This window comes from Grammomys surdaster, unplaced genomic scaffold (assembly GCF_004785775.1).
Source record: "Grammomys surdaster isolate TR1022 unplaced genomic scaffold, NIH_TR_1.0 126158, whole genome shotgun sequence".
Classification (NCBI taxonomy): Eukaryota; Metazoa; Chordata; class Mammalia; order Rodentia; family Muridae; genus Grammomys; species Grammomys surdaster.
The window spans coordinates 10,498,572-10,512,017 of NW_021620966.1; the positions used below are offsets into that span (position 1 = coordinate 10,498,572).

The 13,446-nt window shown below is 36.6% G+C and overlaps 1 protein-coding gene across 2 annotated transcripts in view; it reads left to right on the forward strand.

The window, feature by feature from the left end:
* Window positions 1–13,446, forward strand: part of Plppr5 (phospholipid phosphatase related 5) — a 102,711-nt gene that overhangs the window by 74,540 nt on the left and 14,725 nt on the right. Inside the window, exons 4-5 of one of the 2 annotated variants that reach the window (XM_028757398.1) lie at window positions 3,868–4,044; window positions 12,408–12,527. In XM_028757398.1, the coding sequence (XP_028613231.1) occupies window positions 3,868–4,044; window positions 12,408–12,527 (297 nt within the window). Of the gene's footprint in view, window positions 1–3,867; window positions 4,045–12,407; window positions 12,543–13,446 lie in introns of both variants that reach the window. The other variant, XM_028757397.1, reaches the window with a different exon arrangement.

Sequence of the window (13,446 nt, forward strand, 5' to 3'; positions counted from 1 at the left end):
TCTCTCTCTCTCTCTCTCTCTCTCTCTCTCTCTCTCTCTCCATTGCCATTTCCATCTCTATCTTTATCTCTATCTCTCCCTCATAGCTCAGCATATATGCCTCACTTGATCTTCTCATTATTAAGTCTAGTTTTATTGAGGACTTCCTTGAAGTTGGGCCAAGTGTCAAGCACAGAGTTTATAGTGAAAGACTGGGCTTGATTTCTATGTCTCCCTTGGAGGAAGGGAAACAAGACAAATACCAACCATACCCAGCAGCAACAGTTCTGAAAAGAGGAGCAAAGTTCTTTGAGAGCACATGACTGGATTTCCTGAGTTGTGTCCTATATCTAGTGTTAGCTCCCCACAGAACTTTCCGTTTCTGAGCCTGGATCACCTATGCTCATCCTTCAGGATCAAACCTTAGATGTTTCCTCTTTGGAGAAATTTAACACAGCCATTAGCACATAGCAGGTGGTTAATAAACATGTGAGAATTTTCTTAAATATGTTGATATCCTTTAGTAAAAGAAAACTAGCTGGCAAAATCCATGGGCATATGTATCAATCATTGTATATATTTAAATAAACAAAGATACATATGAAGAAATATATACTAGAACATTAACAGGAATCAAATGATGAGCTTTGGCCTTCTGCATCTTCTTGCTATTGGACATGCATGGAGAGGGTGAATAAGGACTGATAATACAGCTAAATGCACAGACTGTAAGCATCCACAGACCCTTGAGGATGGAGGAAACACCATCCTGCTCAAATCAAACTCTCCTTCTGTTTGTGTTTATTTTAGCCACATTTTCACATCTGGTTAACCTACATGGTTTCATAAGTGAATTAGAAACCAACAAAGCATAAATAATCAATTTCTGTCCTATATCCAGCTTCTTTGATAGGTCATTATGCTATGATTTCTCCTTCTGCAGATTAGCTATAACAGAGTTTTTGCAAGGATAAATCAAATATAATGTTCATATGACGCTTGTTTTCAGAGAGTACTAGAGAGTTACCAGGTTCAAATGAAAATTTCTCTAGTTTGTGTTTTGTTATATTTATGGTGTTGATGCTCCAGCAATATGTGTAGTTTGCAAAGCATTGGTATACTCAATCTTAATGTTATATTAATGGTTTGTAGAATTCTTGTCACCTTTGTAAATCCCATAGCTCTGGAAATCCTGTGATCTCCCACATTCCATTCTGGGTTGCCACATTAGCCTCGAATTTAATAGAAGAAAAGCCAAACTTGAATTCTTTCTAGTAAAGGCATTTTTACATTATTATCCACAGTGGTAAGGTTATTTAGGAGCCTCTCTGTGAGCCTTCTTGAGTCAGTAGGGTAATTTAGGAAATGAGTCATCTTTGAATTAGAAGCAGCTAGATCCCAAGCCTATAATTTGTCTGGAGCACCAGAATTGACCAAGTAAAGAGTTAAGTTGTATCTGAGTTGGCCTTTGGGGAAGAATGGCAAGCATTTACCAAAGCCATAGAAAGATTCTTTAGAGGTTTTTCCTTCTTCATATTTTCCCCTAATGATGGAGCAGGGTATCTTGTCACTCTTAGAATGCCGTGGAGGTATCTTTTTGTGTGTGTTTAATTCCAGCTCTCTTGCACTATCAGGTACTCTGAGTTTCTTAGTCATTTTCTCCCTTGCCCCTCCCCTCCCCCCCCAAAAAAAAAGCAAGAAAAAGAAAAGCATTTCAAGCAACACACAGGAAGAAAGCCTTGTGATCAGAAAGTGCCTAAGTCCTTTGTTCATTGTCCCTTTCCATTTTTAATTTGCCAACAGTGCCACTTCAAAAATAAAGTTGTGTGGTCTATCATAAGCTTTATCTTGATGCATTTCTTTCATTTGTCAAGTGAAGGTAATAATGATATGTAATTTATAGGCTTATATTAAATATTTAGTGAGACGAAGTCTTAAAAACATTACCTTGGACAGAAACCACTCACTAAATGACAGATATAATAGATAATAGCATGATTCATTTCATTCAGTTAGCTCGCATTTATTTTAATAAAGGTAGAGTATCTTGAGGTTTTCAGATGTGAAGAAATCAACCAACCTTCTGTCTGTGTTAAAGAAGAACCCATTAGATGTCCAAATTCCATGTACCATTCAGATGAGGGATTATCCTCTTAACAGGATCACTGCAAAGCCTCTCTAGCTTGACATTTTGCTATTCTTGTGGGAAGATATCTTTAACACTATCTTGCAAGGGGAGAAGCATCCTTTACTCTTTCTCTTCTTCCCCTAGGTATCCCTGTTTTCTATAAGTGACATGATTAAGGACCCAGAAAGAAGGCCTAAAATCTACAGATCTTACTCCAGATGTTATTGGCCAACTGAGGCATTCCCTCTTCCTTCCTTTTATAGTTCACCCAGAATATTGATCCCTGACACAAATTACAGTGGTCTAGAATTTGGCCATAGGGAACTGGAATCTTTTGAACTCCTTATGAATGCAAATAGCTTCTTCTGGATGATAACAGGCTGCAAGTATTACCCCAGAAAAAATGGAAAACAAAGAAGAGAATTACTGGATTTCATAGTATTCTCAAATGGTGGTCATTATGAAATGAAAAGTTTAGACACTGCTCTCTTGATCTACCCTCATAAACAAATGTATTTTCTATCTGACTCAAGATAATAGTCACCATTATAGAATATAATACATTATATCCATCTGTAAGTGTTTTTCTAAGTGCATTGTCAGTACCAGATATTCCTGATATCAATGTTATACAATCTAGTGGTACTTTCAAACCTGCCTGTTTCACAATTTCAGTATGGTTGACTTAAACACTAACTACTGCTATCCTCTTGAAGTCAACAGGTTCACTAGTAGAATGATATGTGATTTGAATTCTGAACAATGAAGCTATAGAAGAAATGCGATTGGGAGAAGAATGAAATTATTCCTGAGCATGCCTGCTCACAACTTGGATTTATTTTCTTTCATGTAACCAGTTGACACTCTGTGCTCTGCATTGGCATTTGATCTCATATTTTCAGACAGCAACATATAAAGCCAGCCTTGGTTCCACTCTGACTAGACTACCTCCTTTACAGGCACATCAATTTGGTAGAAATTGCCACTTACCTTTTTTCTAGCTATTTTTACAATTCTGATTTGTTCAAGAATACATAGTTTTCATACAGCACATACAGATGGAAACACTAGTACAGAATCAATGTTCCCCTCCTAACAATTATGTTGAGCGTAATCTAACATGTAAACTCAGATGAAACAAAACTGCAAAGGAAGTGTTTGTGAGGTGGAAGGTAGGAAGGTACTTGGGATAACTGTGTTCATGTTTCTAGACGACTGATGCTGTTGTATAAGAATTGGTTGTTATAGGACTAAAGAGATGTCTCAGCAGATAAAAACACATACTACTGTTGCTTGATCCCAGCATCCACACCCACAGCTCACAACTGTCTATAACTCTAGCTCCAGGGAATCTGATATATCTGATCATGACCTGCATGTGTGTGCACACATGGTCATTAGTAAGAAATGGACATGCCAGATAGGTAAAATTAAATAATTGGCACATTTAAATTCCACATTTATGAAATCTTTATTAAAAAATTGTTTCTGAGTGTGGTGGGACACACCTAAAATCCCAACACTCAAGTTCAGTTCTGACTATGTAGCGAGTTGGAAGGCAGCCTGGGCTACACAGCTTAAACAGCACACAACCAACATTTTTTTAAACTACAAAAATCATACACTGTAGTTGATTGCTCAACCTATACAGACATATATAATTGATAAATATATTTTTGTAATTTATACATGATGCATTTAGTGTATATCCCCCCCAAAAAATGCTTTTGCGTAAAGCCTTGTTTTGTTTGCTATTTCAGATGTACATTACCAACACTATCAAAGCCAAAGGAACCAGACTTGCTAAGCCTGTCCTGTGCTTGGGATTAATGTGTTTGGCGTTTCTTACTGGACTCAACAGAGTAGCAGAATATCGAAATCACTGGTCAGATGTGATAGCAGGCTTTCTAGTTGGAATATCTATAGCAGTATTTCTGGTAAGTTCAAATGTAAAGAGTATGTTTGTTTTTAGTAAACTTTTAATAAACCATTTCTAAGCAAATGCAAAGATGAATTACTGTTTGTGATATATAACTTGATGATATATATGGTTTTGACTACTTATTTCTTCTTTCTTGCTTATTTATTCTTAAGATCAGGTTTGGGGAAGAATAATAAATTAATTCCACACTTCAAATACTTTTATATAAAATTGGGGAAAGCTATAGAGTCCTACTCAAGAACCAATTTTTATATTTGTGTGTGTGTGTGTGTGTGTCTGTATGAATGCACATAAGTGTGCATACATGCACAAGTATACATGTGCCGTGGCATGCATGTGCAGGTCCAAAAGACAGCTTGTAAGAGTGGATTGTCTTCTTCCACCAAATGGGGGTTGAAGATTAAATTCAGTGATCAAATATCTTTAGCCACTAACTAGATGGTTCTCAACCTGTGGGTCACTGTCCCTTTTGGGGTCTAATAAACGTTTTTTATATATTGCACATCAAATATTTACATTATGATTCATAACAGTAGCAAAATCACAGGTATGAAGGTTGAGCACCACTGCCCTAAGCAATCTCACTTGTCCCTCCTCAATTAGTTTTGTAGACTGAGTTGTTTGTATAATTACAAAATTCCTCAGCTTAGTTTTCCTCGATTGTATTAAAATAGCCTGGAGGACCCAAGTGCCTCATGCATTTAATCTGTGTACTCCATGAGATCTGTGCCATAAATGATTCCACAGCTAGTGATTGTAAAATATATCACTTCACCTCAGGAACTAAATAGTCAGAGCCAGTGACAGACTCGATCATGCCAACTCATGTCATCCACACAGTGAAGACCATGCAGAGATTTCTATGGTGTGCCACCTGTATGTGTGTCTGCTCAAAGTATGCTTGCAATGTATCTACAATTTGGTTAGAAGACTTTAGACTGTGTTTCAGGTTTATCAGTCTATTATCTGTGGGGGTTCATACTGACTTACATAGATGACCAAGTGTGTAGTTTATAAATCAAAAGGTTTCTACAGGGACACATTATGGTTTAAGAAACACTTTATGGCGATTTTGATAGTTTGAGCTATTCTTACTTTACTATTCCTTCCTCAGCCACATTTCTCTAGTTAAAAATCAGTAGCAAAAAAAAAATGTATGTGAGTTTTCTATTTATATGTTTGAGTACAATGTATGTGTCTGGAATTTGAAATGACACGTTCCCTCTAATGTCTCCTGTAGGAGATCGATAAGCATGACTGCATGTCTGCTCCACATCCCAAGCGAGCTTCTGTCTCCTTTTCTTTCTTGTAGCATAATTCACTGTGATTCTCAAGGTCACTGGGAAACTCTCGATGGAAAGTTTTTTTTAAAATCCATGATGGGTTGAATAGTCAGTTCAGAATGTCCTTCCCTGTCACAGACTGAGTTCGCCTTTACAGTCAGAGAACAGGCTGAGATCCAAAGTAACCTGATCCGCTGCCTTTTATGGTAGTAGTCTGGCAGCTCATGGCCTCTGATTGGCTAGAGACTGAGGTGGAATGAATGACTGAGATTCAGTTGCTTGGTTACAGGTGTAGTCCTAGATAAGATACAGATTGTTTACTGTTTAGTCTTGCAGGCACTTTTGGCTAAATTTCATCATCCAACTACAGTAACAGACTTGGGCTAAAATTATCATTTAACACCTCTGCCTCTTTGAATTCTCTTACTGCCACTTGAAACTCTGGAGGAAGCATGGATCAAAAACTTTCCCTACTTTCACTCACCAACATTATAACTGGTTTACATTTAAAAGAAACAAAACAAAACAAAAATTTGATGCAAATTATGATGTCACCTTATTCAGCTCCCTGGGTATAGATTATCTTCTCTGCCATTTCATCAGCCTCCTGCTGTTCTTCCCCTGGCTGTTGCTATCTTCCTGTACTTCCAGAAAGCATCATAGAGCCTTATTGAGATCCTTTAAAACCAGAACACTAGTGACTTCTCAGACATGTCCCTGAAAACTTGATACATGAAGAGCTACACTGTGGATTTCCCCTGCACTCAAGTCCCTCTGTTGTGCATATTCAAAAGAATGTATATTATTTATATTCTAAGGTTCCCCTTTAAATATTATGGCAAGGAGACAAATGACTCCATGAACAATTCACACCAAAACAGTCCTCCCATCATGTAACTAAATATGAATTATGTGTTAAACACTGATAATTTATTGTTGTGACTGCCTATAGGTAACAATTGGTGAGTCAAGAAAGCTCATGTAAGCATGGCCGGTCTCCAGTGAGAGTTAGTTAGAGTTTTGTTGTCTCGATCAGACTATCCATTTAAACTCCCCTTCCTTCTCCATCATAAAATAAAATGCTCCCAAGTCCCTACCCAAATACAAATACCATGCTTGGTGATGTGAATAAATATCTGAGGAAAAGATACATATTTAAATATATTATTTTTATTTATGTATTATATATAATATATATTATATATTTTAAATATGTTACTGTCCAGAAGGAAAACAAACGTGGAGCATCATAGAGGATTAAATACAATTTACCAATAATACTAGAGACATTAACTTCATTGGGATGACATACATGTCAGGAAGGATGGATAAACTTGGGAAGCTTATAAAGTAAATAGGTCTGGACTCTATGCAAGGAAGGAGAACAAAACATGGGACACAGAGTAAATATGAACGTCTACATAAGGACGTCAAGCATTGCAGCCCTTCCTATGCTGCAGGCTCATGACAGAGCTTATGCAAGAGAAAGAGTAGAGTCTTAGAACAGTACAAGTCCCCCTTCATGATTGACAGTGAGGGTCAAAAGACTGTGTGAATAATGTGGACTTCTGTTCAAAATGTAGATGAATTAGGAGCCACTGCCTTCAAATGAATAGCACTAGAACAAGCTTGTTTGAGTCCCAGCTTCTTCTTGTACTCCACTTTTTCCCCACTGACTACTTTACTGAGTCTTTCTGTGCTCCTGGATCTCTCTTTAAATGAGGGAAATCACAACTTCCCTAAGGGCTCATTCTTGAACTTACAGAAGGGTAAACAAAATAGTACCTGCTTAGTGAATGGCCGCAGGAATGACTGAAGTGCAATTCCACGAGTGATAGTTTACTTCCACTCATTACCTTTTACCCTATGATATTTGTGCTTTAAATATACACTCTAGAATTATCTGGAGGGGAAGATAGAGAAGACACGCTATGAAGGATGAGGGAAATAAGCCAGTATAAATTTGACCATAGAGACATGGAGAGAAGGGAGAGTCTCTGGAAGGGAAAGGGAGGAGGGAGAGCCTGAGGGAACAGAAGATGATGTGCATGAAGTACAGGCAACAACTTGTGATGACTCCCAGGTTCCTCATTTGGACATCTATCTTGTGAAGCAACTCCAACTCTGGCTGGCAAATGTTCTGCAATTATCTTGCAGTGTTTTGGGAATTCTAAAATGATTCCAAAATAAAACGAACATGACTCTACTCTGAGCCGATGTCTTGCTTGAAGGACACCTCCTCCAATTACCATTATCTATACATGGCATTTTCCTTTGACTCATTCTACTGGTTCATCCCCCACAACCAGTGATTCATCTACTTCAAATTCATTTCTAATACCCAGGTTATTCCTTGTGTCTTATACCAACCCTTCTGACCAGAACTTGCTGCCTATCTCATGTACAGATATAGTTCCTTGGTGACTCCTTGCTTCAGAGATCCTTCATACAACCACCTTGCTGTTTTTGTTTGTATTATAACAGTTCGTTGCCAGTAACAAGAAAAAACACAACCCTCCCTGATACATCAACTCCAGAAACATCTAGGGGCCACAGTGGTCTGTTTATTTATTTCCTAGTGAGAGTTATCCTATCTGCTTCAATCTGTACATAAATTCTGCTCCTGAAATTATAGTCAGCTCCCTTCCCTTATCACAAACAAGGCCTGTCCTTCCTACATCTTTATTCTGCAGGAATTCTGGTGTGTGTGTGTGTGTGTGTGTGTGTGTGTGTGTGTGTGTGTGTGGTGTGTGTTGTGTGTGTTTCAGTGGTGAATGTGAAAAGGGGATATCTAAAACCTGCCTTTGCAGGTGTGTGACCTCACACATGTCACTTAGATTTCACTAGTCCTCCAATAGTGAGACTGTCCCCAAGCTGTACTAAGAAAGACTCCAGTACTCACTCCTTTCTTTGTGTTTCTCCACAACACAAATCCTAGATAACATGTCTGATGTTTCTGATGTTTCTTTCACTGTCTATCCTTGCAACAGAGAAAAACCCTGTTCACTTTGTTCACTGCTTGTCTTGGCAAGTATATAGAACAGGGTCGGGTATATGGGTAGAATGAATGAATGAATGAATAACTTTAAATGACTACCTTGAGTTTTTTGAAAGGCTCAATGAAATTCTATGTGTAGTAAGCATCACTTTGTTGCATTTGTTACCATACCTACCCCTTACAACTCAACCTAAATCCTCTACATAGCTGAGATTTGGCTTGGACATGTCCCATTCTTCCTTGATTTCTGCCAAATATCAGTCTGTGCTGTTAGCATTCTACAATGAGTTATATGGTGTTTTTAATTTGTCACTCATCCTTGTACATTGTACAAGGGTAAAGAGTAGAGCCATCATGCTTAGCAAAACATGAAGAGCAGCAAAATAGTTCTTGAGCACTAATGTTGATATTATTACTATTATAAAAAGGGATGACATAAAATCTATTCCAAACATGGTATATAGTATTTTGGTAGAAGTGTTCAGCTTTATTGATCCCAATAATAGCTTATCATGTTATTTTACATAAGAATAAAAATCACCGCAGCATTTTATTGAGGTATATTTTTCTCACTTTATAGATTAAAAATTGAGACCTAGATAGAGCAGATAGCTTGACCATGGTATTGTCTCATTAAAGTTAGTATATAATAGAAGACCAAAATTAAGAGCCAATATTGTTTTACTTCTCAGTGTTCATAATGCAGTAATTATGGGAGGAAGAAAGTGAATATATAAATACATTTATTATAAATGCCACATGAAGAAAAAAATGTGTACAGTGGTGATTTTGGTGTAATCTTTACAAGAGAATATAAACTTTTATGTGTAGAAACCATTGGTCTAAAACTACAGTGTTTGAAATGAAGCTAACTTTAAATCATGGTATAGACATACACCATAGAATTTGTCACCTGAATGTATATTCGTTCATTAATGTACACATTTATGAACGATTTCACTCACTGTAACAGTGAGATACAGAGGTAGAAAACGTCAGGTGAAGTTCCTAATTTGCACAGTGTAGAGTCTAAAAAGAGACACAAAACAAAGTATCCCCTTATCTATTATGAAATGGCATGATGAGACTAGTGCTCTTATAACAGACTTAGAGTTCTTTCTATTTGACCACAGGGCAAACAAACACACTGAGTACAGTAAGCTTTCCTAGCTGTGGGCTCAGGGAAGACTTCTGTAATACAGCTAGGAGATAAGTACTTGTTGTACATAAAGAGTATTTCAGATCTAGAACCTGTAAAAATTCCGGGTGAGTAATATGGCCTGTCTGAAATTTCAGCACATGGGAGGCTGAGAAAGAACACCTTTGGAACAATCTGGCTAGCTAGAGCTATGAGGTTAAGTAAGAGATTGTGCCTAAATGTATGAAGTGTACTGGAAGATATCTATTGTCAACTTCCAGCCTAGGCACATGCATATGCATGCCTATGTAAGCAAACACACACACACACACACACACACACACACACACACACACGTGCACATCTTCTTGCTTTTTCTTATTTGTAAACGAAACATCAATTCTAGACTTTTGAAATCAGCACACAAAATTTTTATTTATTTAAATACGAAACTAAAAAAGATCTAGTTAATTCCTTGCTGTTGAAATACAATGTGTTAAAGAAAATAATTAGGATGATAAATACCATTCTGTATGTGTCTACTATGGGTTAGGTACTTACGCATTTCATAGACAAATTCTACTGCTTCTACTATGTCAACCTGAATTTTCTTTAAAACAAAGAAATAACCAAGAGCCTTTCAGAGAGTTTTACACACACACACACACACACACACACACACACACACACGATACATGTAGTCTGAACACTGAATTTGACCTACTGCTTGCTTTATTAAGAGAAGCTTATTGGAATGTTAGCATGGCTTTTCTCTTACAAATAAATCATTGCTTTTCCTTCAAAAAGGAATAATTGAGTAGTTGCCATTGACTATGGGCCCATAGTCCCCCAAAATACATGTATGTATGTATGCATGTATATGTATATGTACATGTATATATATATATATTACTTAAAACTGCAACTTATAAACACAAAATGTATAACTAGGATAGTAATTATGCTAATTTCTGAAGCCCACATTGATGCTAACAGAAGTTTTAAAGTTCTGTACATCTAAGTACACATTACTTCAAATTTTTAGCAGATTTTCTCAAGTGCCCAAATTTCTAATTATCAACAATGCCAATGAAAATGAAAATGTCTAAGTGTCTGTGTGTGTGTGCCTGTGTGTGTGTGCCTGTGTGTGTGTATGTATGTATATGGTGAGTGTGTATATGTGTGTGTGTTTGTGTTTATGTGTGTGTGAGTGTGGTGTGAGTATGTGTGTGTGCATGTGTGTGTATGTGTGTGTATGGTATGTGCATATGTGTGTCTATAGTGTGAGTGTGTTTATGTGTGTGGTATGAGTGTGTTTATGTCTGTGTGCATGCATGCATGTGTGTGTATGAGGTGAGTATATATGTGTGTGGTGTGTCTGTATATGTGTCTGTGCAGGCTCATGCATGAGTGTGTATGTATGTTTGTGTTTAGAAAACTCTCTGAAAGGATCTTGGTTATCTCGTTGTTTTAATGAAGATTCATGGAAAATTTTAGTATCGTACTATTAGATTTTGATCTATATTTTAAACCAAGAGTTCAGCTAGGATAAAGAAAGTTTTGAAAAAAGGTAAATCACAGAAATTTCAAAAAAATAATTTTGTTATATAAAGTATCATTTTATATGTTACTATCTTGCATCCTTGTAAATTTTACTCAAGAATAGGTAAGTAGCCAAGATTAATTGGTATTTAGAAGTATTGAGCAATAGTGGAGCTGGGGGATGACTCACTCGTTAGCAGCACTCTCCGCTCTTGCAGATGACCTGCGTTTTGTTTTCAGCACACACATGTTGGCTCACAACTATTTGTGACCCTAGTTTCAGGGCATCCGTCTCTCTCTTCTGACTTCCTTGGACACCAGGCATTCACATGATGCACATAATAGAGACCAAGCACTCATACACATAATAATAAAATAAATCTTTTAAAAATTAGAAATGAAATTCTCAACAGTAAGTTTAACAAAATGATGAATTTGTGAAAATATACAATTTAAAATATATCACTATTGATCAAGAATTTAGTTACTTAAAAATCAGTGTTAGGTTGAAACTACAAGCGAGTACTGTTTATTCTAGAATATAAAGCTCAGGAAAGGAGAACAACACATTATCCTCTGGTTAATATAAACTCACCATAGAAAATAATTTTTCTGTGTTGCTTAAATTATTATTTCTTAAATGTGATTCATTTGCATCAGAAACTATTGCAATAACTTTAAAAGTTCCTTCTTCTGTACCCTATTCTTTTCCTACTAAGTCAGAAACCTTGGAGATGAGATGAGATGAGTGAAAAATCTGTATTATAATATTACAGGAACTTAATTTTCATGCATGGTTCAGTTCATTCTTTCACGTCTGGGGTATAATCGGCTGAAATGAGGGTCAATTCTCTTTATGTGATGGGTCTTCTAGTTCAAGAGAAGCTCTGGTAAGCTACTGTTCAAGCCATATATATATATATACAATAGACAATAAACTAGTATAATTAAAATAATGTTACTAAATTAGAGAGTGCCAACTGTCAAGGATTAGTGTGAATGTAATAATCTTGAAGCACTGGGAAATAATGAACATAATAATTAAGTTGTAGATTAGCTACATTAAGAAAAGGTTAGCTTGCTACGGATTTTTATAAGGTTATGTTGTTAATTTTGGATTGGTTTGAACATTGTCTATCCTTTATCGAACATTTTGGAATGACAGAATTGTCATTATTCATTCTTTTACATATTCATCAGTGAATTTTCTTGAACTTATCTGCATTAGAATAGCTATTCTAATTTATTCATGGTAAATCTGGGTGTAAAGTTTGATTCATGTAACATTTTGGTAATTGTAAAACTTGGTTGTTCTAGGAGTTTATGAAACTCCTCACAAGGGCATTAGTTGTGGAATATATAATTTACATAACTGCAATTGTTTCCTGAAATTTTAGGTTGTATGCGTGGTAAATAATTTCAAAGGAAGACAACCAGAAAATGGGCACATACACAGGGACAATGTGGCCCGGATGCCGATGACCAACATTCCTCGAGTAGAAAGCCCTTTGGAAAAGGTAACATCTGTGCAGGTGATTCATGACTTCAAAATGTCATCATCTAGGCTAAATTCAACAGTTATTTCTCTTTGTGTATTTAGAGAGTGATTATCTATCTATCTATCTATCTATCTATCTATCTATCTATTATCTATCTGTCTATCTACCTATCTGTTTATTTTTGATTACTTAATCTCAGAATTTAAGGTGTCAGTTAGCAAGAATTTACTACTGGAAAGATCATCTTACAGAATACATATCTCATTGAAAGTACCCAGAGCTATCACCCATGCTGGAAGCTTGGTAACTATGCCTGGAACTCATCCAGCCATTTGCCAGAGTGTCTAAGGAATTGTGTTCCCTGGCCTCATGCACAGTGAAACGAAAAAGTACATTTATTTGCAAATGCATAAATTTTTTCACAAAGTCTACTCTATTCCTCCCTTGGTTGCCATCAATGAGAGAGTGCTTCATAAATTGTCACCATGCAGTTAGCACACAAGTGCCATGCACTGAGTCTCATTGCACACAGATCAGGTAGCATGTAAACAGCAGCTGACCTTTCTTGGCGGAACGGAGGCTGTGGGTCAGGCGGGGCTGAGTTTGTCCACAGACAATGTTTTAAACAGCAGGTCCGGGCCTCAGTGGATGTCACAGTAGGCCAGAAGTCAAGTATTTTACAAAAATTGTTCTTGAAACTTCTGTGTTTTCATAAGCTATTACTGCGTTCTCTGTTTTAAAATTCCTACGCTCATGTTATGCTACTTCCTTTTATGTACAAAACGTTTCACGAAATTTGGTTATGTGAACTAGAATTTTTCATTAGAATCTATAAATGGACAGACAAATGTTCATGAACTTCTATTAATTTTGTTTTCCATATCAAATCCAAGTGATTTGTGTCTCCTTAGTTTGGGAAACAAGGCTGAGATCGAGC